The following is a 23,558-nucleotide window of genomic DNA, read 5'->3' on the forward strand; positions in this document are numbered from 1 at the left end:
AAACATCACCCAAACCAAAGGACGTATTATTCACTTATTGTGTTTATTTGAAAGAAAAAATATAATTCTCTTTTCACAAAGACCTTCAGTAAAAGTACCCTGACCGGTAACACAAATGATACACAAAAAAGATTGGGAAAAAAAGCATACATGAGAAAACACTTATAAAATGAACCACAAAATGAGCTTCTTTAAAAGATAAAAATAGCATCATGTTCACTCACAGGCAGACTTCAAAGGACCACATCACGCTCACAACATCAGAGGAGATGAAGAGGAGGATCGCGATCCTGTTTGCATCTATGCTGCACACGCACACACACATCAGTTTGTGCTTCATTCACACTCTAAACACTTCTTTGTCATACACAAACTGGTGTTGTATTAACAAGATAGCTTACCAGCGCAGAGCCAGCCAACCAGCAACAAGCTCACGGTGAAACTTCAGAGAAAGTACATAAAGAAAAAAACATTTTTTTAACCTTCTGATACAAAATACAATGTAATACTGTATAGAAAGACGCCTTAAAATAGGAGTCACAAGTCCTATGATACAATACACGAGAACCCACTGAAGTGCATTTGATTTAACTTGCATGATTAGCACAATTTTGCATCACCAATACGCAGTCAAAGTGCACACCTCACAAAACGTTGAGAACCAAATAGCATGATTGCTGAAAACAGTATGAGTAGAGCAGCTTTGGAGATATGTAGCAGATGCATTGACTTGCATTATGTGTTTAAATTAGATAAAAGGCTCGAATGGCTGTGAAATAGGAGTGGACATGGTGCAGCTGCTGCCAAGGTGTTCTCATTAAAATCATGCACTCAACAAGACAACAACGCAGACCACGCCACTTCTAAAAGCAGTTGTTAGCCCACTATTTATAATACAAATCAATGATAATCAACTCTTCCTTTCAAAGCGGATCTCTCCTCTCTCTCTCTGTGCTTTTTGATAGAGTCCAGCAGAGAAGCAGTGCTAATGTTGCGATGTGACCAGTCGGGTTCATATCCGTTTCATTCAGAGCCCTTCGTGCTTCCATAGCATGAGGCCAGCGCCGCCACGATGGAGGTCCACTGGAGATATAACCAAAATCCATACACGTTCTGCAGTCTGAAATCCTCTAAGTGCCTTTTGGACAGAGCTGATGTTGAAGATGACGACACAGATCAGTGATCTGAGCTCTTCTTGGGTCCACGAATGCTAGCAAGGCAGAGGGTTGTAGAGATAACTGCAGCATTGAGGTGCTTTGGCACTGAATGGATTTCATCAAGGATTGGTACAATATCTGATTTATGATTCATTTATGCTCCTTGAGAGCTCAAAGCCCAAATATCGTAATATATTCCTCTGTTGATCCGTGAGAATATAGGCCCAGCTGTGTTTGTTGCCCTGCACATCAGTGTTCGTCTAAGACCTAACATTTGGCCAAGGGGATTTAAAAATGCGTCCGTAGGATAATACTGAGGAACCTGTAAAACACCTGGTTCATTTACAGTGTGTAGAGCGGGGGGGATTGTCATTTTCTTAGGATCGATTCTCTCGATGTAGGAGGGAAGATCTGCAAAACAGAACGCAGATAATGAGCGTTGTCGTGTTGATTGATTTATCATACGATACGGCTGAGGTGGTTTGATTGTTTCAGGTGTGGACGCTCACCTGAGAGACCGACGGCTGTCTTTCTCCATGTTGTTCTCAGGTCCTTCACTCTCATAAGAGGCCAGATGTAGCTCTGCAGCGTTAAAACAATACAAAGCCTGGGTTTAATTTGCTCTCCCACAGCCACATGTGAAAAAGTTGAAACAATAAACAATATCGTACAGAGAACATCATTTGTAATTTTCTCCTAAGCTGTGTGATTTATATACACTTGAATAAAAGCATGGAAGATCGCATACTGACCGTCTTCACTGAAGACCGGTGTGGTGACGAGGTACTGGAGGATGCGGCGGTCTCTGTCAAACGGACAAATCACCTGACGCCAAACCAGGAACTCGCTCACCTGCTTTGCAAGCTCCCACAGTTTCTGTTGAGACACAGTAACAACAGACTTTATGACATCAGTTTAACTAAATGCGTATGGCTCTCAGGAGGTCTTCACGCTGTAATGCTCGTGTCAGCCACAAGGCGGAGTAATTACATCACACGTGGAAGCCTGGACCATCAGTGTGTAGTGTTACATAATCTCACAGGAAATGATCAGTTCTTACAGTGTTCAAATGAGTTTACAACACAGCTTTTAGTATTCAAAACAACAATCCAGTCAAAGGCAAAGACCCCAGTCTGATTCATTCTCTTCACTTGTGGACTGACCTCAAAGTTGATGTGTCCGTTGGACAGCCTGCTGGCACAGCCTTCATTCAGGAAGTAGATGTCTTTAATGAGGAGACTGAAGAAAGGGATCACAATCTGGAGGAAAGAGGCGACTGTATTGACATTTTGCATTTGGGACATTTGGGGGTTTTTTTCCACAAGAGTGGGCTCTCTTACCTTCTCCTGGCTGCTGTGTGCAGTCTCAGACCTCTGGGTGGCGCCACGCAGCGCAGTGCGGTAGTTGCTGAAGTTACTGGATGGGTCCATCTGGTGCTGAGTGAGGTCAGACAGAGCAGATATTGATCAAACCCGAAGACATGCATGCACATCGCAACATAAACTCTTCAATCCACTGGTGCACATCAATACACGAATCAGCAATGTGTGCAGGTTTTCTCACCTCCAGGATTTCAAACTTGTCAGTGTTGACTTTACTCCAGGTTTTCTTCAGCCTGGCAACAGGACTCATGTTCATTCCAGCTGAAAGTACAGAGGAAGTGTGAAGAAAATGAGCAGGCTGGACAGCTTCAAGCCTCCACTAACTCAGTTTGAGCTTCCTTGAACTGCTTAGCGTTAGCCTAAACTCCAGCTGGCACTGATTGTTGATTTTATTGAACTTGATTATTGCCTATTGGACAAAGAAACAGTGAAAACTACATTTTAACTGTGTCCCTTATTTCAAAAACAAGCAGTCGCAAAGTGGTTTCTGAACTTAAGAAGAATGTTAATTACTGATTTAAGTGCAAGCCATTAAAATCATTTCAGAAATATCAAGCGCCTTCAGCAGTGGGTGATCTGCGTGAGCTTCTGCAGGATTTCTACTTTTTCCAGTGTGTGCTGACACAGGTTTAAGCACCGTGGTGATTCTGCACTTCATTCCCCAGAAATCACCCGTCACTCAAGCAGCATGTGGGTGGCTTTTAATTGTCTGTTGATGAAAAGCCAGTTTCTGTATGTTTTTCTGTCCAACACTCACTGATGATGGCCATGAGGGAGTTGAAGTTGCCAATGTTGAAACACTCCTGAGCCACATCAATGAAGAACTCTATGATCCGTGCTCGGTGTTTCTTCTTCACTGGCTGTAATGAGAGAATGCAACAGGAAGTGAATCAAAGAATCATTCACATTAATTATTTCTGAGAAATGCATGTTTTCAGAGCATAATGAGCATGCAAGTAGAAACCAAATATTGTTGAAGCTGCAGGAGACGTTTGAGAAAATTTTGACAGTCTGTCATATATAAATGGCTGGATAGACCTAAAACTGGAAACTGCCAATGTACAACAAGAGCTCTGATGTGTGTAAAACACTTAAACACTTCTGAACTGTCCCTTTAAACATACCATGCAGATCTCAGTGGCCACCAGGTAACTCAGTCTGTTGAACCAGCTGACGTAGGCCTCCAGGTTACTGGTTTTACGCTTCCGGAAGAAACCCTAACAAACAAACGGAGGGAGATGACGTGATCAACACACATGCAAGTCCACAGAGTGAAAAGATGCTATTTTTAGTGTTTTATAAGTATTTCTGGATCATGTTTCTCTCACTATTTCATAGTTTTAGCATAAAGTGGACCACTCGGAAAAGAAATACAGAATCAAGGGAATATGGGAAGTAGGACTTGGGGGCAACGCCAAGATTTGCATTCAACATTAGTCCTTTTTTTTTTAAATGTCTGAATACACAAATGTATGTGTAATAAATAGGACAGATTACACTTTAAACTTTTAGAGTTGTAATTCATTGCTCAGTTTGTTCTTATTTGCACCTTTCTTTGCACCTTTATTGTTCTACAGTTGTCATTTTTTGCTACAGTTGTCATTTTTTTGCTCCGTTTGTTCTTATTTGCACCTTGTTCTTGTTCTTCCGATTGTTCTTATTTGCACCTCCATTTGCTGTTTGCAACCCCCCACCTGCCCCTTGTGTGTTCTGAAGAGCTTCTGTAACAGTGAATTTCTCCATTGTGAGATCAATAAAGTCTTATCTAATCTAAGGGACCTTTAGTTAAGGCCTCTTATGATTATCTTTAAGGGCATTTTGGACACATTGCAATCAACATAATTTGAATTATAGGGAAGATTCAATAATTAATTTGATTTAAAAAAAGAAATATAAGGAAATAGACTATAGCTACTCTGTAATTTCCCTTGCAAATGGATCTTGACAGCTTTCACACCCACACAACCTGTGGACCTGCACAGTGGCGCCTGTGACGTGTCTGTTGTTATTTCCATCTCATTTACATCTGCTTTTGGTTTACTGTGAGACACGCAGTGGTGAACCTGTTTGCCGGGGCACTTTTTTTGATATAAATAAACGTTGTAAAAGTGCTGTATAAATAACCTTGACTTGGCTGTGATGATGTAATCCCAGAGATTCATGGTTCTATTAAATGCTTACACAACACCGGCAGCCCACTCCACTCCAAACTTCCCCTCTACACTTCAGGACCCCTTACGCTGACTCAACCGCTCTTTTACACAAAGTGGATCTTATATAAGTGGCGTAGCACCGGTGAGGGCCGAGACGCAGCGCGGTCACAAACAGCGGCTGAAAGCTTGTTCTCAGCGGCGCTGATTGAAAACGACCCTTCAGCTGACTCACAGGGCCACTTAGGAGGGAAAGAGCCCTTCAGATACACTTAGACATATGCAGAATGGCTCTTTCATACTGTGTTTGATGCATTTTCAAAAACCAAATCCAAAAAAAAAAAAAAAAAAAAAAGAGCGGCACAAAATCTCCCAGTTGGATTTTTCATGTGGTTTCTAAAGCAAATTAACTTGAACTGAAGCAGACCGCAAATTGCACTCAAAGCAGATCCAAAATGAAGGCACTTGAAATCAAAATAATAAGGAATGAGTTAAAAATGACTACAATCTGAGGCTTTTCTGTGTCATTCCTTTGATGCTGATAATTATAAATGATGTATTCTTAAACGGTCTTCACACAGAAAAAAATCTGTGCCGCAAGCGGTAGCTGTTAGATCCATCAATCTGCCACTTCTGAATGGAATTAGTTCATCTCATCGGATCACTGAATCATGTAGTAGAAAGACTGCTTTAATCATTTACAAATCCTTTTAATCAGCAACATAAAATACTGGAAGGAAACAGCAAGCTAAAAACACGTTATCTAGTTGAGAGTTTATGATAATGTTTAATGACTAACTACCTCACAGGGTTGCGATCAGAATAACGCAAAGGGGAGTGTTGCAAGCGGTGAGAGAGAGCTTGTACATGGCATTCATTCAAACTCAGTTGTACCTTATGGTTCTCCAGAGGATCCTTCATGGCGAAAGTCTGGATGAACTCCTCAGGACCGATAAAACTCAGCCTGTCCTGAAAGGCAGAGAACAGGGAGAGAAATCTGTCAGGGCAACGATGACGGTGATATATAAGACGAAGACGATCAAGAAGTGAGAGAGGAGATGCTGCAGGACAAAGAGAGAGCTGTAACTAGAATACAAGGTCACTACAAAAACAAAAAGAAAACACACTGTCAAGATGTGCTCTTAAAACTAGGACTGCCAGAAAAAACAGCACATGACTCAAAGACAATAATTCATAAACTTTCTGTATCATCGCCGCTGCCGCAAAACGGACCACACAAAGTGGGTTTATGGCGAGACAATAAAACCAAGAAACAACAGTCGTAAAACAAAAACTCAACACACACAGAACACAGAAAGAAAGGAAGGCAACATAGCAGTTTAATATTTTTATTAAGACTGATCTTGAACACTGTTTTACACCACCAAATAATACTTTTGCAATATTTAGATGTGTGAAAAAGGCCTGTAAAGTAGTTATCACGTGTCAAGGCATAAAAATGACAACAGAGGGTTACACGGGAGACTTGTCCCAAATCTTAGCCCTACTAACTTCCTACCAATTCGATGTGCGTGAGCTGCTGGGCGAGGATGAACGGGTCGTCACACACGCTCATCACGTCGCTTCGCTGACCCGAGGCCTGTTTGCTCTTCAGGGACGCGGGACGCTCCATCGCCACGGCGTTGAGCGCAGCCACGGCCTCCTCGTACTGGCCGAGGGCAGACAGACGCTTGATCAGCCGCTGGGTCATCTGCTGCATGGCTCGCCAAGAGTACTGGAGGCGTGACACACACACACGACGCAAGTCACCACACGTGACAAAACAGGAACATGAAACTCTCACTTGACCCGAGGAATCACAACAAATTTCCTGCAGGTTTCCTTCATTTATCAGCTCTAACTACAGACTCACATTCACATTTGCCCCGACTGAAGCCATAAACAAGTCTGCAGCCGTGCTAGCAGCCCTGCGAGGCTGCTTAGAGCTAAATGCTAACACGAGCATGAGTGTAATGTTTACAGTGTTAGCATGCTATCATTTGCTAATGGGAATGTCATTCGTTTTCCAGGGATTTGGTCATTAACCAAAGTACATGTTAATAGAGTACACAAATTAGCATTATGACCATGATGAAACACTGTGCCACTAGCACGGCTAAAAAAAAGTTAAATGATGGTTGCGAGGTTAGCCTGGTAGCTAGCTGAGTCGGGCTGACTTCGACTGCTTACAGTCCCGGCCGAGCTAAGGCAGCCATGTTTGGCTAGGACGTGGGCGTGCTAACTGCTGTTAGCTTTGGGCTAGTTTTGCCTCCTTTATCATTCCAGCGGCCCAAGATGTGTTACTCATCATGAGTCCGGCAAGGCGGTGTGCTAGATGTCGGAGGCCAACAGAAATCATTCTATCGCTCACGTGTCCTTTGTTCAAAACAGTTTTAAAATGTACGAACAGAGTAGAGCTGACACCAACCTCATCGCCTCTGGCCACATGGTGCGTCATGTCCTTGAGGCAACGCATCATCCTCTCGTCCCGGAAGTCATACGGAAACGTCTCCGTCCACTCGGTCAGCAGCTGCACCAGCTTTGGTGCCACCTCGCGGAAACGGATCTAAAAGACATGACGCCGAGTGTCACCGAAGTAGACATTACAAAGAGCACAAGAGTCGCCACCGTGGTCTGTCTTTCTGAGGAAATATGCTGCTGTTATTTGTTCATTTGTTTGCTTTATTGTTCCCATGAAATGTGCTCCCTTCATTTTTATTTCCCTCGTGTCGACTTGAACGCTCTCTGTCTTGTCTGGAATTTCTTTGCTTATGAAATAGTCGATAAATATTTTCTCCCAAAAAAGAATTTTTGTAGAGGTTTTTGTGTGTGTGTGTGGGTGGGTGAGAGTGAAATGGAGAGCAATAATTAGACCTGCGTGTATGTGTACACAAGTGTGTGGATCTGTGTGTGTGTGTAATCCGCCCACCTTATCCAGCAGGGCGTCTCCAGACCGCTGCTGCTCCACACACAGGTGACAAACCCTGGTCATGAGCTCGTACGGGTGGAGGAAGAGGCGTGAACTCAGCAGGAAGGTGAACACGTACGACCTCTGTTGATGAGGAAACAAAACATCAGAGGGCGAGAAAGGACGACACGGGCAGTCTGCTGACCACCACTACAACAAAACATTCAGAGGCGGTTCCTCACATCGGGGTAGTAGTCGACCGTGGGAACCAGGTGCTGGATCAGCGCCTCGAGGGATGCTGAAACCAAACTGTTGTCATGGTAACACATCTCCCCATAGCTAGCGGTGATGGCGTGTCCGTAAAGTCGGCCTTTCGCCGAGTTGTTGCGACACGACTGCTCGCTGCCGCTGCTGCTGCTGGTGTGACGGTACGCGCGTCCAGGGCAGGAGGTGCTGTGCTGACGCGGGCTGTGGGGCGGCGGCGGGGAGTACGGGTTCTCCGACACCGCGCAGCTGCTCTTGTAGTGGTGCTCCTTGGCGGTGGCAGAGGAGACGGAGGAGCTGCGGTACGAGCTGTGCGGCTGCGGTATGTCGTACGGGTTTTCCGAGGAAGAGTAGGCGCCGTTGTAGACGTTCTCCTTCGCGGGCTTCGGCGCGGTGCCGCTGCGGTACGGACTGTGAGGCTGTGGGTGGCTGTTGTTGTTGCTGTAAGAGTTGAACTTTCCGGCATACGGGGTTGTGGGGGGCATGATGACCTGTAGAAGAGACAGGAGGAGGAGGTTAGGAGTGGGCTGTAATACTTGTGACCCCTCGCATAGTTTAATACAGTACAGTATACACTAGCTTATGAGTGATTATAGGTTAGTATATAATGTATATAACTTTTGGTAGCCTGAAGAATAAACTATTATACTACTATATACTATAATTATATTGTGCAACAAATATACTTTGTGTTGTAAGGCATAATATCTTTTTAATTCGTTTCTATCCCGATAATCATCTCATGACACCTCAGATTTATCTTGCAACCCCTCTCAGAACCACTGACCTAACAAAAACAGAAAAGTATCACAACCAAGCAAGTGTAGACTCATATTGTCTCATAGTACAACCCTTCATAAGGTGTGAATGACGACGTATGACTGTGCCCTGAATGAATCAATTCCTTCCTCGCTTTTTTTTTGTTTTTGTCAGTCTAAATCCCACATTTATTCATTTCATTTAAAAGCAGCAATCCACACAGTGAAGAAGCAGGGACCGGCACGTGATAATAAATGACTCTGCTGATTGAGCTGCAACAGTCAGCACACGTCTGCTGTATTTTTCCTGCTGTTATACTACGACACAACCCCCTCCATCGCTCCCAGGGAGTGTTTTTGTTGCGTTCACATGTTGTGAAAATATCTGTTTGAGCAACTCTATCATGCAAAGCGGAGACTTAGACGTGTCTGTGAAAGTAATTATACTTAATCACATAATTTTACCCCTCCTCTGTTTACTGTTTTGACTTTGAACTGCTGAAAGATTGTGAAATCCACTTTCTAAAGGTTGTTTGTTGGTAAAAAAAAATTACAAATCGACTTAAAACCCAGTTCTTTCCGGCTGCCTGCTTTGTCTCTTGCGTTAGCTAACTTTTTGGCGTCATGGCTGCATAAGGAAAAAAAATAGGCCAACAGATGGATGGATCTGAAAACAGCAATGATTTTTTTTGCCGTAATGGTGTAGATAATTGGATCTGAGGTAGGTAAGCTGATCCCAGATCACCACCAAGGCGCGCTTTAACTCTGGAGCCATCTTTATCCTGCTACTGTTGTCTGTCTAGGAACCACATGCCAGGGTAAATCAAGCCACACACACACACACACACACACGTACCCCACACAGCGACGTATACACATGCACATAAACTGTGCCAGAAAGCAAAACCCCGCAGGAATCCAGCAGACTTTTGTTTGTCCGTCACAGCGCCGACAGAGGAGTGTCTGCCTGAGCCAACATCTTACACACACATACACACACCCTTGTCCACCATGGCGCCTAGCCCCATGCCGGTGTAATCCAAACACACACACATGTCACACATAAACAAATGATGGTTCGAGCATACACACACACACACACACACACACACACACATACACTCTCGTATACCACAGCGCCTGGCGTCATGCCAGTGTAAGCCGGTCCAGTGCCAGCCCGTCTTCTGAACTCTGTGATCTCTGCCTGCTGTTTTCCTTCTAACTGGGTTAAAAGATTACAGTGGCTTTACCTTCCTAAAGTTACTATATGTAATCTGGAACAGCGCAGCTCTGGTGGTCAAGTTTGGATGCCGTTTTTTTTTTTTCTCCAAGCTCGTGTTTGTATTGAACGGTGACCTCACTCAAATGGAAAACACGTCTCAAAATTTTAAAACCGATCTCGTTTTTTCCAGACTGACTTCCTGAAAAGTTGACCCTTTGGCTCGTTTGCGGCTGCCGTGCCACAGCACTGAAATTTTGCTCGCTCTAAATCATAGGTTGGACTCTCTACGGACGACTTAATGATGGCGTTGGAAGCATAATTTCATATTGAGAGCATTGTTTAAATTCTCTTGTTTGTAAACTTTGAAAAATCGCAGCCTCACGAAGGGGTTTGATGTGGGGATGAAAATACAGGAAAAGGCAGAAATGTAAAGATTCGTTCGAATGCCGTACCAACAAAACCACAAGAATACTGTTTCATGTGTGCTTTTGGTTTTCCTTTTATCTGGCATCAGTTTTGTAATGTGGCACAACAGACAATGTCTTCTGTGCTGACAAATGGCACAGACTGTGTGCGGTGCCTGAATGTCATAACCCAGTTCATCAAAAGGTTAAAAGTAATTGAATGTTTGATAGAACCAGTGAAATCTGAACAAACTGCTTCAAAGAGACAACGAGATTTGACTGTGTCAGTGAATGTGACAGCCGTCAAATATCCTACTGTACATGAATGCAGCCTTTTGTCTCACTTTAGTTTTGGTGTTTTACAAATGTTTGAAGACATTTTTCGGGGATTTTTGGACCTGATGAGAATAAATTGAATAGTGGGAAGTGTTAATGTCATCCATTTGTTTTGCAGTTGGATCCGCTTCCTTCTTGGATCCCTGCAGATTAACAGAAGCACAGCTGGTTTAAGACTAACTTCACTCAAGTTGGTTCCAGAGCTGAAAACCTCAATTTTTCAACCATAGGCAGACTATTTTTTTTCTAAATCACATAATGTGGTTTTGAAAAGGTACACCCTGCTACGCTAGGGCCTGTTATAATGGGTGGGGGAGAACGAGGGGGAGGTCTTCAACAATAGAGGTATTATCTATCCTGTCATGGCATTAACAGCCACACAAAGACCCCCAGGAAGAGATCAGAGCAGATCACAGCAGATCAGACACACACAGCAGCTTTCACACACTCTGCTTGCCACCGTCGGGCCGTGCGACGCCCTGCCTTTCTGCAAACCGAGGCTGGGATCATTTTCACATCAGTCAAACCAGTAATGCAGACTTTCTCATTCTTCTATAAGGTGTGAACTCTTATTACACCTTGACAGGCATCATCTAATGTGAGGCAATGCGCCATAAAGCCGCCACTGTTATTTGCCATGTGCAATAAAGGTACAGGAACGCGTCTTGATGGCTTCGGCAAAGGAGCATATCGAAACTCATATATTGACATAAGCAGATATAATCGCACGTGGCTCAAGGGCCTGAAGGTCAGCTCTCATTTATTATGAGGGGGAATACAAGCTCAGCACATTGTAAAACATAACATAACAGTATAATCATGCACTGTCACGTCTAGGCACTCTAAAGCTAACGTGGCTAGTCTTAATTGTCATTATTCAAAGCCAGGTGACCCCAGTCAGCATCTACGTACGCACTAACCCAATAATAGTTCGTGCTGAAACCCCCTGATGCTCCACCACAGCAGGAGCTGAGAGGAACAAGAGAAGATCTGTTTGCAAGGCTCCTGCTTTTTCAGACATCTAATCAAATTAAACAGGAGTAGTAACCAGAAAAAAATCAACATTATAGCATCTTTCAAGTCTTGTTGCAGTGAATTTATCTCACGTAGATGCGAAGCACTACGAAGTCGTCTAAATTACTGGCTAATTTTGGGATATTCTGTGCATGCAGACCGGTTTACTAAAAAGCAATTCCAATTGAGCTCCAAAATCTTTGTTAACAATAGGGACGCCAAGGCGCTTTTAATGGACTAACTTGTGTAAGGTTCAGCAAGTAGGTTAACACAACGTGACCGCATGGTGTGAGAGCAAAACACCTGATAACAGGACCTGTAAAACGATTTATCAGAGTAGTAAAAGGCCAACGTAATGCAGTGCTATCTTTGTTATACTTTGCACCTCGTGTACTTCGACACTAATAAGTTGCAGCAGGTCAGGAGTGCGAGAGAAATCCTTCACAGTCAGCCTTATTTGTGACAATAAAGTGGGTTTAAAGCACAGGACGTGCTCGCATCACTTACTTGCAGTTTTGTCAGAGCTGCACACTAAGACACATACAGGAGTCAACCCTTCAAACAGCACATTACCATACACAGAAACCCTGGAAGAGCAGCTCAGTGGAGAAAAACAAAGACAGGGAGGGCAGAGATCTCATGTTAGTCAGTTCATTTTTCTCTGGATGGAGAGCTTTGCTCACTGCTGTTCAGAAGACTTCACTCCCAAACTTTGATTTGTTACTTCCTGTGAGAGGAGAAGTGATTATACTTCACTTCAGAATGCCATTTAGGCTGACTAAGATGAATATATGATGCCGCAATTAATGGAGCGAGGACAGTCTGGTTTTAATTTATGAAGATCCTCCGAAGTGGCCTGTTGAAACCTTCAAATACTAACAGACCTGACTAACTCACCACACCTTCATACTTCTAATTAGCTAGTGTGTCACTGTCCTGCTATGTTACTTTTCACCTGACACCACCTCGCACTGATAATGCTTGTTGACATTATAGTTGGCAGAGGTGCAACACCCTTTTTCATTATTACAGAAATTGACAGGTTTTGGGGAGTGTAATAGAATTTGATCACGGAGCCTTAAAATGTTGTGTACGGGAAAGTCCCTGAATGTGTCTCTCATTCTATCGTGGGATACGTTGCGTTCTGGGGTCCAACAGAAGCCAACAAGCCAACAAATCTGACAGAAAATAAATCTCAATCCAAGCAAAAATCAAACCAAACATTACTCAGTTCCAACTCCTCAAATGTGCTTCTTCTGACATTTTAAGATGAAATGGTTGCTGAATGCAAGTATTAGTCAGAATGCTATTGTTCTAGCTGGCTGTCCAATCCAACACCCATAATCTGGACCACAGGTCTCAAGTTTGAGGCCTGAGACTCCATAGCTGCTAGGCTTCCAACGTCACATCACCTGACCGAACGAACCCAGCTAAGAGTAGGAAGCAGTGCAGATCTCAAACAAACCGCCCAGCTCACGCTCGAGTAAGCGTGCGGGGTCAGACGAGGCCTGCAGCCGCTGTCAAAACACCAGACGCTGGGCCCCGCTGACCGGTTTAAAAGGCTGCACCTGCAACGAAATCTGATAGACAGGCAAACAGAGCCGGATACAGACACCACGCTCAGATTGGCTGGAGAGATACGTGGAGTACAATTCACCCACTGCTGGTCCTGTTTTTCATCTTTTATTCCCACACACACACTGCATTCGAGCATTCACGTCTTTGTGTGTAGGCTCTACGCACACGCCCACAGGGTCATATGTGCATGAGCCACGCGAGCGCACGCTCACACACCTATCTCTTGTATGATCTGGTAGGCTAGTACAGTATTAACCTAGAGTCAGAAAGGATAAAGACCCATTATCTCTGCTGCTGGGATATAATAAACCTAAGCTCTCTCACACACAGACACATTTTCGCTGTCTACAAGCCTACAGATCCCACAAACCGCTGCCTCACAGCACAAGAGGGACATCTTATATTAAGATTTAAAGTTGGAAAACAACCGTACTTGATTGTTTTTAGACCAGCTGAAACCCAGAATCTTTCCTGTGCTCCCCAGACTGCCTCGGTGTTAATTATTAAACTGTTTAATTTGAGTTTTATTTAAGGAGCCTGTCACATAAGCTTGCAAAGTCAGGGAGAATTGAGGCGTTCATTTGAGTGAGTTAAGAGCCCATTGGTCTATATAGAGAGGTGTGGGGGGACTAAAGCTGTTTTAAGTCTGTTTGGCCAGAAGTACACACACTTTCTCTCCCTCTTTTTTCTTTTCCCTACAGACACATACACAATCTGTTATTCTCTCTCTCACACACACACGCGCATACACAAACCAGCCCACCATGCCTGGTCCACATTATGGGCTTCTAACTGAGTCATAACACAGTAAAAGTAGAAGCTGACTGTGAAAACGCCATGCTGTGTGACCACAGTCCCATCACAGGTGCTGGTGAGTAAGGTTTGTTTGTGTCTGACAGCCGGCCTAATTATAAACTCACATGGGTGGTGAACAATAACAACAACAAATGTAAGGGAGGAGGAGGAACGCAGACACCAGGGAGGACAGTGTTTTTTTTATCTTTCAAATATCAGCAGACTTAAAAAAGCTTTTGAATTATGCTTTTTTTTGTATAAAGTTTTTTTTTAGGAAAATTATGCATGTTCAATACCTATATGCAATTAGATGAAACCACACAGAGATAGTTTTAACGTTAATCATGTGAGGTAAAATATGTTATCGCCATGCTATTAAACGTCTCTACTTGACGTTACCAGAAAAATAGCTTATTTCCAAAAGAATATAGTTTACTGTGCCTATAAATAACCCCATCACCCACACCCTGAACAACTTACTTCTTATGTGATGCAGATCGGTGCCCGAATGCAATCTCTTCCACTGGCCGAAACAATCGGAAAAAAAAGAAAAGAAGTGAGACTATCCCAAACTATGCGTAATCTCCGATCCGGTTAAAGCTGCACGGTGTGAAACGCTGACATCGGCTAAGTCTTTCAGCAGTGTGTCTGCACTGTGCTCTCCTCCATTGTACTCCGCTCCTGATAGTTGAGTCAATTTGAACCAGCGGCGCTGTGATGAGCCTCAAAGCGAGGCGTATTCAAATGACTTCCATAGAGCCGGGAAAACTGGCCAATCGCTGTACGGGGGCGGGTGCCTCAGGGGGCGCCGCGCACCAATCGAGGTGGAGGAGTCGAAAAATCGAAATCTCCGGAGATTCTGATTGGCTGGCTCGTCGCTCGTCGAGTTCTTTCTTTTCAGCTACAGCCAGAAGCGGCGAGTGTTTTTGTTGGAGAGCTGGGACAGGGAAGGTGTAAGGTTTCCCCCCGGAATGTGATTGTGTGTGCCTCTAAGTTGGTCTCAGTGACTTAAAAATGAAGAGTTTGTAAGAGTGTAAGCCTCTGAGCTGGTTTAGTTTGTGTTTGTAAAGTTTTATGCTGTAAATGATGTCATGAAGCACTGAGTTGCTGGTAGAATTCAGGATTTCAACACATCTGATAGGAAAAAAAGATTTTATTGTTGGACAGATGATGGTGTTATAAAGAATGGCGTTGAGACATAGGATTGCATATTGTATCATTGTTTTTGCATATTAAGGTTATTTACTGTAACACATTACTGACCATTAGTGTTTTTCCCTCCCTGCCTTATGTTGCCATTTATTTCAGCGCTGTGCGGAAATCCAATTGCAGTGTTTGGACGCATCTTTAAATTAGGCCTGATATAGGTCATTCTTGACAGTGAACATGTTGGCTTAAAGCTGCATTAATGTATCTGGCCACTTGAAAACACATCACACGTGTCCTATGACCTCTTATATCTTTATCTTTGCAAATTTGCAATCATTTAAAGTCATATTTGTGCTCACCTGACTATTTTTATTTATTTAGATAATATAATGAATGATCATTTTGGTTTCCACCAACTCCTGAGAAAAACATTACTTTTTAGTTGCTAAATGCTCCACTTGGTTCACAGTCGCTGACTTTGGCTGGCCTTTATCTGCCTCAGGGCAAGTGGCACTTAGTGAGCTTATCAAAGCTCTCGGGTGCTACAAACTTCCAGTGGGCCCTTTCTTATTACGCAGGCATTTGGGAAGTTATTAAAATCAAATATATTGATTAGTGCAGCTTTTTTGTGTGTGTTTGTGTTAAAGTTGTGTTATTGGCGTGTGGTAATGCAGTTTAAGGCAGGATTAATCAAGTGTTGTCAGAGGTGAACACACTCTCAAACTGCATTAGGTAATTCATACCAGACTGTTGGTCACAGGTAATTATACCTGGTCATAACCGTATATTTGTAAGCCATTAAAGTGTACCTGGCTTTGAGTAAATGTATAAACATAGTTATTGACTCTCAGCCGTAGTGAGTACACTATCCAACCCAGCAGGCAGGAAGGGCAAGGTGGTAATTTACAGGATTTTATTTATTTACAGGGACTGCATTAATTGCATGTGGTTACATTAACTTTTTTTTCAGGAATTAGGAAAAACAGTCTTGATGACAATGATTTTGAAATGATTTTGCAAACCCACGGGGTTGAACAAGTTACTCAACCCATAACACAAAGTAATCCTTAAATTAAAGTGAAAACAAGAAGATTATCAAAATAAGGTTTTCGAGAACAACAGGAAAACTAACAGTGAATCCTGCTCTGCTTGCGTGCTGTCGGCCCTGTGTGGGTCCTTTTTAGGCACCGACAGGGTTAAAACAAAGCAAAATTCAGACTGTCAGCACTTTTTCTGCTTTGTCAGAGTATAAAAACACACCCCATCTCTTTCTCTAAATGTTTAGAATATACTCTAAATATATATACTATGCTGCCTCCAACAGTCTAATTTCCTCTGAAATATGGTAATTAAAGCAAGGTGGGTGCACACCATACCCACCCCCTCAACTACCACTGCACCGCTGCCATCCACCTCAGCACAGTCCAGTCCTTTTCATTGCATAAACATCAAATTATATAAACACACCGTTCGACGTACACTACGGCCAGGCCCTGAAGTTGTGGGCGGCGCTCATTTTTTGATCACTGACGCCTCTTACATTCTGACACATCACCGCTCAGGCGAGAATAGCTGATCTCTGAGTCTTTCAGGCTGCAGGGTTTTCTCGTTTCAATAACCCAACTCCCACACCAGGCACCCGAGCACACAGCTTCCGGCTGCACTCAGCTGTGTGTGGATCACAAATGTGCTGCAACACAAAGCACGCCCATGCACACACGTATACGCAGCTCCTTCCGGTGGTACTTGACCGTGGCGACGCTCCGGTGAGGCTGCTCATGAGATTTGGCTATTCTTTTTTTTTTTTGGTCTCCATTGATTGCTTGACGCCTACGGCCACCAGAGCGCTATTGAGGAAGACTCCCTGTCCAAGTGGCATATGAATTCAGTTGATGTCAGTGTAAATAAGATTAACCTCACCATGACGTTGGCACCACCACCATTACACAAATGTGTGTTACGGATGTGTTTGGCATAAAGTTACTGTCCCAGCTTGGATGTTTGTCACATGTTCCAGCCCTGAATTCATAATGTCACCTCTCTTCTGCTGAAAACTTCAAATAAAGACAAAAAGTTCAAGAGGTAATGATTCTTTATTCTCTAAACGACATCAGACAACGCATTATGTAACTCTCAAGACATTTAGAAACCGTTTATCACTGTATGATAGAGTGACAGCAGATGTTCTCTGGTTTAAAATGGTTCACAGACGCAACAAAAGAGAGAATTCACTGTCTTTTTAGTATGACATATCTTTCATCTAACAAGAGAAAATGTAATAATGGAGAAACAGGAAGGGGACATCCCGCAGGATTCAAACCGAGGCCACATGGTTGCAGGCGCTTAATTGGTTAAAAGGTGGTATATTGAGTTAAGGACGTTTTCTGCATCTTTTCTATAAGAAAAACGGTCAGAACATTAGTGAAGAGAAAATAGTTATGAAAAGATAATGTGTATCCCTCTGGAAATGCACATAGCTGATGTGCAGGCATTTAGTATAAAGGTCACTGTTTAAGTTGCTCAGTATTTATGGAAACCACCAGAGAACCACTCATCATCTTGCCCACAGGTCTCATACACACAGTGTTCATCAAAATTACTCAGGCAGATACTGAAAAGTATCATCAGGAGAGACAATGAAAGTAGGAGTCTTGTCCTTGCTTCTTAGTTCTTTCTAATCCTTTTTGACAAATATTGAATTGAAAACAGTACAAAGACAATATATTTAATGTTTTACTTCATCAACTCCATTGATTTTTGTAAATCTCTGCATATTCAGAATTTGATGCAGGAACACATTTCAAACAAGTTGGGACAGGAGCAACTAAAGACTGGGGAAGTTGTAGAACACTCCAAAAACACCTGTTTGGATCATTCCACAGGTAAACAGGTTGATGGTAACAGGTGATAGCATCATGAGTGGGTACGAAAGGAGCATCCTGGAAAGGCTCAGTCGTTCACAAGCGAGGATGGTATGAAGGATGTTAGTACATGGGCTCAGGAACACTTTGTAAAACTATTGTCAGTAAACACAGTTCATTTACAAATGACTGCATTCTGTTTTTCTTAATGTTTTACAGTGTTCCAACATCTTTGCGTTCTTGGTGGAATCTGATGCAATCCAATTGTAAATTCATTGTAAATACCCCCAAATTAGGAAATAAGTAAGGAAGATATGTCCACTTTTGTCCTTTTCAGTTTAGTCCAGTTCAGTTCTAGATCAGTTTGTCTGTTGCATCAGTAGGATTTCTACTTTCTGCTTTGAACCCCAGTTGCACAATATAATCCTAATTATAATCCTCACTATAATCCTAATCATTATTATTTCCAACTACAAGGTTATTCATTTCACCTATTTTTACATTTTAGAGCACTGACAATGAGCACATTGCTTAAAGTTCAACCAAAATGCCATAAAATGCTCCAGACTGGCAGCGTGTTTTGGATTTCAGGGAAACGGTGACACGGACCAAACAAATGATGTCAGCCGCCACCAGCAGCAGCAACAGACCTTAGCGCTGTAGTGTGCGTAGTGTGGGTGGGATTACACTGTGACAGCTGGGTGAGATCATTATGATTCAGGAAAGGGGGGAAAAGAAGGGGGAGAATTTGAGAATCGGGGGAGGGGAGGGGACGGGGTATAATGGGTGTTGGGGCAGAGGGGTGGGAGGCTTTTATGGTGACATTCTTTTCTCCGAGGAATGCATGCACTTATGTGTTGGAAAAATCAAAGAGAAGCGATAATCTAGCTGCATAATAACACAAACCTCCTTCAGATCCCAACACGCTCCAGCTGTCCTTCTGCCTTTATGTTTACATGCATGGACCTGCAGCAAGAGACGAGCATGAGGACAGCTCAGGTTGAGAGGAGTAGTTGATATGCGGGATACATGTATGAGAAGGGGAGACGAGGGGTGGATTTGGGGGGGGGGTGACTCACGGGTTTCCAGTAAGAGGTCTGACTCAGCTTCTGGAAGCCCCCTGACCCTGCCTGGAGACAATATGTGGGCAATAATCTGTGTTTTCACTTTGCTGGAGAAAAGAAAGACCCTAACTGTCATGAAATATAGGGGAAAAAAAGCTATTTTTATGTGTTTTATAGACGTCTTTTTTGTGACTAGAGAAACAAAAAAGAAAAAGATCCTGAGACAGATTTCACACTTTTGTCAGCGGCAGCAACAAGCCTCAGATCAAGTGTCCTTTGACTTCTTGAAAACATGAGTACATGAGTCAAACCCATTTGCACTGAGCATATATGCATTGATCACCTTCCCTGTGCAAAGCACACTATTCCCCCCCATTCATTCATGTGCACATTGTTTGATTCTGTCACTCCTACTGCTCTGCTGTTTCTTTGAACTGATCCATCTTTCTGTTCTGAAAGGGGATCACTTTCTCCCATGGCAACAGCAGCCGTGTAGTGACAGGAACCGCTGAAGCGACGCTACATTATGAGTCAGGCTGGCAGACAGCTGATATGTGGACGAACGCCAACTTTTATAGCATTTAGAATGTTTCTTTTGTGCTGTTTGTTCTTTGTTGTTGGCTCTTGTTTAGCGTAACAACAGGGAAATTGCAGGTGTTGATTACGTAATTGGTGACTAAAGCTCGAACGTCAGTCGTCATCTGTGTGTGCTTTCTCCTGCTGTTAAGGACAGATACGAGCGCATGAAGAGGCATCAAACCAAGCGAGAGGAGCTGTTGCCTATCAGATCAACAGCCATCCTCTTACACCCTGCATCCTTTGTGTTTAGTATTTTCTTCATATGGTTTGGTTTGTGTTCTCACTCCTGGAAAACTGCACCACAGTTCACCAGGAAAAGTCCACCAACAAACCAGAATTGGTTCAATCGCAACTCACTTGATCTTAAAAATAACTGTGAAACAAGGCTGCAACTTTGAGGAACAAACTGGATCTGCCTGCTCTCCGAGTGAAGCCAAAAAGACAGCAGCTCCCAGTCCTCATCGTCTTCTCCCTCCAGTGTTCACCCCTCTGTCTCTTCGTGTGGGACTCCTGTGATGGTTGCTGGTGATGGATGATAGTCGGGCAGAGGGCCTGTTTCCTGGATGTGCCCTCAACTTCCGTGTCGCACTCACAGATATCCTCTGAGGATGGGAGGAACACATTCACATGCACGACCCACATCCAGACACACACCCTATACCTTACATATTATTCTCTCTGGAGAGAAAAGCCTTGCATTCCTGACTCTGACCTACATCTGCTTTACATGAAAGATAGCAGTCAAAAGCCGAAAGGTAGAAGATAGATAGAGGACCAGATCTAAATCAGACGTTTACACCTCTGTGCATACGTTTAGAACATTTGAAGTCACATAGCATTAAGTTACAGTGAGCCTATAAAATATGATCAGTACCTGTGAAAAGACATCGAGCAGGTGGACCCTTTCACCCAACCCTCCTCAGACTAAACGTTCTGCCAAAAACTACAAACTCGCGTCCAACGAATCCATGGAAAACATGTGAATCACTGCACAGAAAATTCCAAACTTAACCTCCGTCATACTGTAGTGCACCGATGGCCAACTGTTCAGCAACACGCTCTTAAGCATTTCGTTCAATTTATGTGATGTAACATTTGATTTCTGTTATGTAGGAGCTCTTTCTTTAAGACACCAATTCTGAAAGAAGCCTTCTTGGTCTCTCGTGTGAGGAAAATACAGAACACAGAAAAAGTTTGCAAGTACAACTTTTTCTTTCCATTGTGATTTATTGTTTGGATTCTGGGTCACTAAAAACAAAACGTGTTAATAACACTCTAGTTGCACGCTCTTTTATTGCCATGTGGACAATGAAAAATGCTGCCGTCACAGCCATGCACAGCACTTCTTTGGAAACTTGCACAATCTTGTGTGGGTGAAATTTGGATTGAATTTTGTGATAACTGAAAGAAAAAAAAAAACATTTTTGTTACCCACATCCATGTCTTTACTGTTGCAATGTAAAGATCTGCTCTGGTCCACAGAGTTCACACACCAGTTCACAACTCTCCTCTCATTGTCTTCTTGCCTCTCTTGGCCTCAATTATCCCTCCTCTCATGACCCTATTTACTGTCTAATTAAAGCTGACGACCCATGAAAAGTAAATATTTAAAAGGAGTCACTGAAACACATATTCATGTAGCTGTCTCTTTTTAAAGACACAGCGTAGGCTTTTCTTTCAGCTCTATATGCGTATGAAGTGCCCACTCTGCTGCTTCCCAGTACTCCCAATAAAGCGTTAAACCCAATACATGTCTGAGGTGGGATGTGAGCTGCCCACACACTTACTAAAAACAAAAGTAAAGATACATCTGGGAGCGAGCACAGCCTGTGAGTGTTTTGATTTACTTCTGTAATTTCACTGTAGCTCCGGTGGTTTTACTGTAAACCACTCCTACACTGTCTGCAGATGTGGCACTGGATTTAGTGGTAGGGAATGTGTGTGTGTGTGTGTGTGTGTGTTGCGTGCGTGCGTGCGCCCGTTTCTAAGGAATTCTGCAAGTGTTTTCACTGACTTCACTCTGTACAGAGGTTAATGTCACTCTGACTTTTGCAGGACAATACTCACAAAATGTGTTTTTCTCTTCAGAGTGACTAAAAACCTACACTCACTGGTGGTCTAAACAATAAAATCTGATGGCATCCTGATGCAAGGAACAGAAGAAAAGACATGCTTACTTTCTTTTAAGCAATTAAAAATGATGCATAAGACACTTAGCTGCAGATTTTAAAGATGCTATAATCAAAATACTTTATGTTAACAATGGATCACGAGACTATGTGTATGTGAAAGGTGCCGAGCTGTCGAGTGTTTAACAGCAGACAAAGTTAGTGACTAGCAAGTGAACAAACTTAAAAGCTAAATATTTCTCTTAGGAGTTGGTGGAGACCAAGAATGGAGGTAAAACTCCAGTGAATATTGGACTTGCGTTTGTTCGCCAGGTGCCCAGACACACAAACGCCAACGTTGCTCAATAGCTGCTGGATGCTAACAAATTCTGCATATCAACTTAAAAGTTAATTGTTTCTGCTACTCCAGAAGGGCCAATCAGTTAATGCAGATTTAATGCAGCTGGAGCTCACAGTCGTGTATGAAGAAGAACAAAAAAAAAAAAAGAATGAAATAATTAACACAACATCTCCCTATGTTCCTCATGCTCAAAACAGTTAAGTGTCGAAACAGGTCAGTGAAGCAGCTTTGCCTAAGATTTTGGTCACAGTTTAATCAGAAAATTGGACACGTCTTTCCTAGTTGTGGCTCGAGTTTGCCATGTTTTTCAAACCATGTGGGTAATGCAAACCTTGTTTTCAGGCACAGTAAAATGGTAACCTCCTCTATGCAAAGAGAAGAAGAAGAAAACAAAAGAAAATATACAAGACAGAGCTGCCATCTGTAAAGGTGCCACTGCCTTCCTAACAAAAATACAGTGCCTTGAATGCAATGACAGTATATAATACTGGATTGTTGTACCATGGCCATGGAAGATATTATTGGCTTGCATAATGTTGATGATAATTTCTCAACATTTTAGTCACTGCTCTAAATCAGTGCTCATGATGCAATAAACGGTCTGTAAATATAACCTCTGCACAATTATAATACATCAATGAGCTCATTATCTTCCCCTGACTCTGTACTGTTTGCCTTGTTATTCTTGCGTAATTTGTCTGTAACCTCATCACTTGTTGTGGGTTATTTAACATAATGGATCCAGCAGAGAACAGAGTGGAATTCTTTGCATCCACCTGATCCTGTCTAACCTGATGTGCCAGATGGTTTCTTGCACAGAACCATCTGTGAAATCATCCTTGGAAGCAGTTTGGAAGAGGGCAAGCCAAAAATATTTGGCGGGTGATTTGACGAACCATTTGTCTATCACTGTCCGCCACAGGCTACCTTTAACCAATCAGATCAACGAGCCATACTGTATGCTTGCTGAAGCCAGCTGGGACGGGAGCGAAAACCTATTTTCTATGGAAAAGAGCCTTCATTGTTGTTTGCTCATCTTTCGGTACTCTCCAGTTCTGATGTAACTGAGGCTGTCGCTGCATCTATGCTAATCTCTTCAGGAGCCGCCATTGTTATTCTCGAACAGAACAACAGCCACAGCTGCCAGTAGTTCCTCATAGGATGTTGATTGGACCGCACCACTGTGGTTTGGCAGCTAACGCATAACATGAAGCCTGGTAAGCGATCTCGTTTTCACACTGTGTGATAAAGCTGGAAGCCATTTTCCAAAACAGAACAAAAATGTCCCTAATAACTCGTCCCCTATGTTTAATGCGTATTATCATGCACAGTTATGGTTCTTTCTTTTTCAAATTTTTGAATAAAAGTGTTACAAAAACCTTGTCCAGTCACTACAGGGTATTTCTCTTTTATCATATCTATCAATGTGACCCAGATCCTCACATTTTAACAAAGAGCACAGCAGCTG

General features: G+C 42.9%; 1 protein-coding gene across 1 annotated transcript; it reads right to left on the minus strand.

Moving 5' to 3' along the window:
• Positions 1–24: 24 nt before the first annotated feature.
• LOC121622837 (ras-GEF domain-containing family member 1B-B-like) lies at positions 25–14,653 on the minus strand. Its single transcript, XM_041959850.1, has 14 exons — positions 14,449–14,653; positions 7,840–8,352; positions 7,619–7,741; positions 7,118–7,255; positions 6,209–6,424; positions 5,584–5,658; positions 3,664–3,756; positions 3,297–3,399; positions 2,721–2,800; positions 2,498–2,593; positions 2,321–2,416; positions 1,910–2,033; positions 1,667–1,739; positions 25–1,568 (listed from the first exon to the last, which is right to left on the minus strand). The coding sequence occupies exons 2-14, from the start codon at positions 8,344–8,346 to the stop codon at positions 1,535–1,537; spliced, it is 1,758 nt and encodes a 585-aa protein (XP_041815784.1). The 5' UTR covers positions 8,347–8,352; positions 14,449–14,653; the 3' UTR covers positions 25–1,534.
• Positions 14,654–23,558: the final 8,905 nt, after the last annotated feature.

The sequence above is a fragment of the Chelmon rostratus genome, chromosome 19 (assembly GCF_017976325.1).
Source record: "Chelmon rostratus isolate fCheRos1 chromosome 19, fCheRos1.pri, whole genome shotgun sequence".
Lineage (NCBI taxonomy): Eukaryota > Metazoa > Chordata > Actinopteri > Chaetodontiformes > Chaetodontidae > Chelmon > Chelmon rostratus.

What these genes read in the sequence shown, in the direction of transcription:
- LOC121622837 (XM_041959850.1), bottom strand. Translation starts at nt 8,346, where the DNA reads ATGCCCCCCACAACCCCGTATGCCGGAAAGTTCAACTCTTACAGCAAC. An exon ending in ATGTGGCCAGAGGCGATGAG is followed by an intron (nt 6,425 to 7,117) that starts GTTGGTGTCAGC and finishes TCACGCCTCCAG; the next exon opens with TACTCTTGGCGAGCCATGCA. An exon ending in CTCCCTCATGGCCATCATCA is followed by an intron (nt 2,801 to 3,296) that starts GTGAGTGTTGGA and finishes CTGTACTTTCAG; the next exon opens with CTGGAATGAACATGAGTCCT.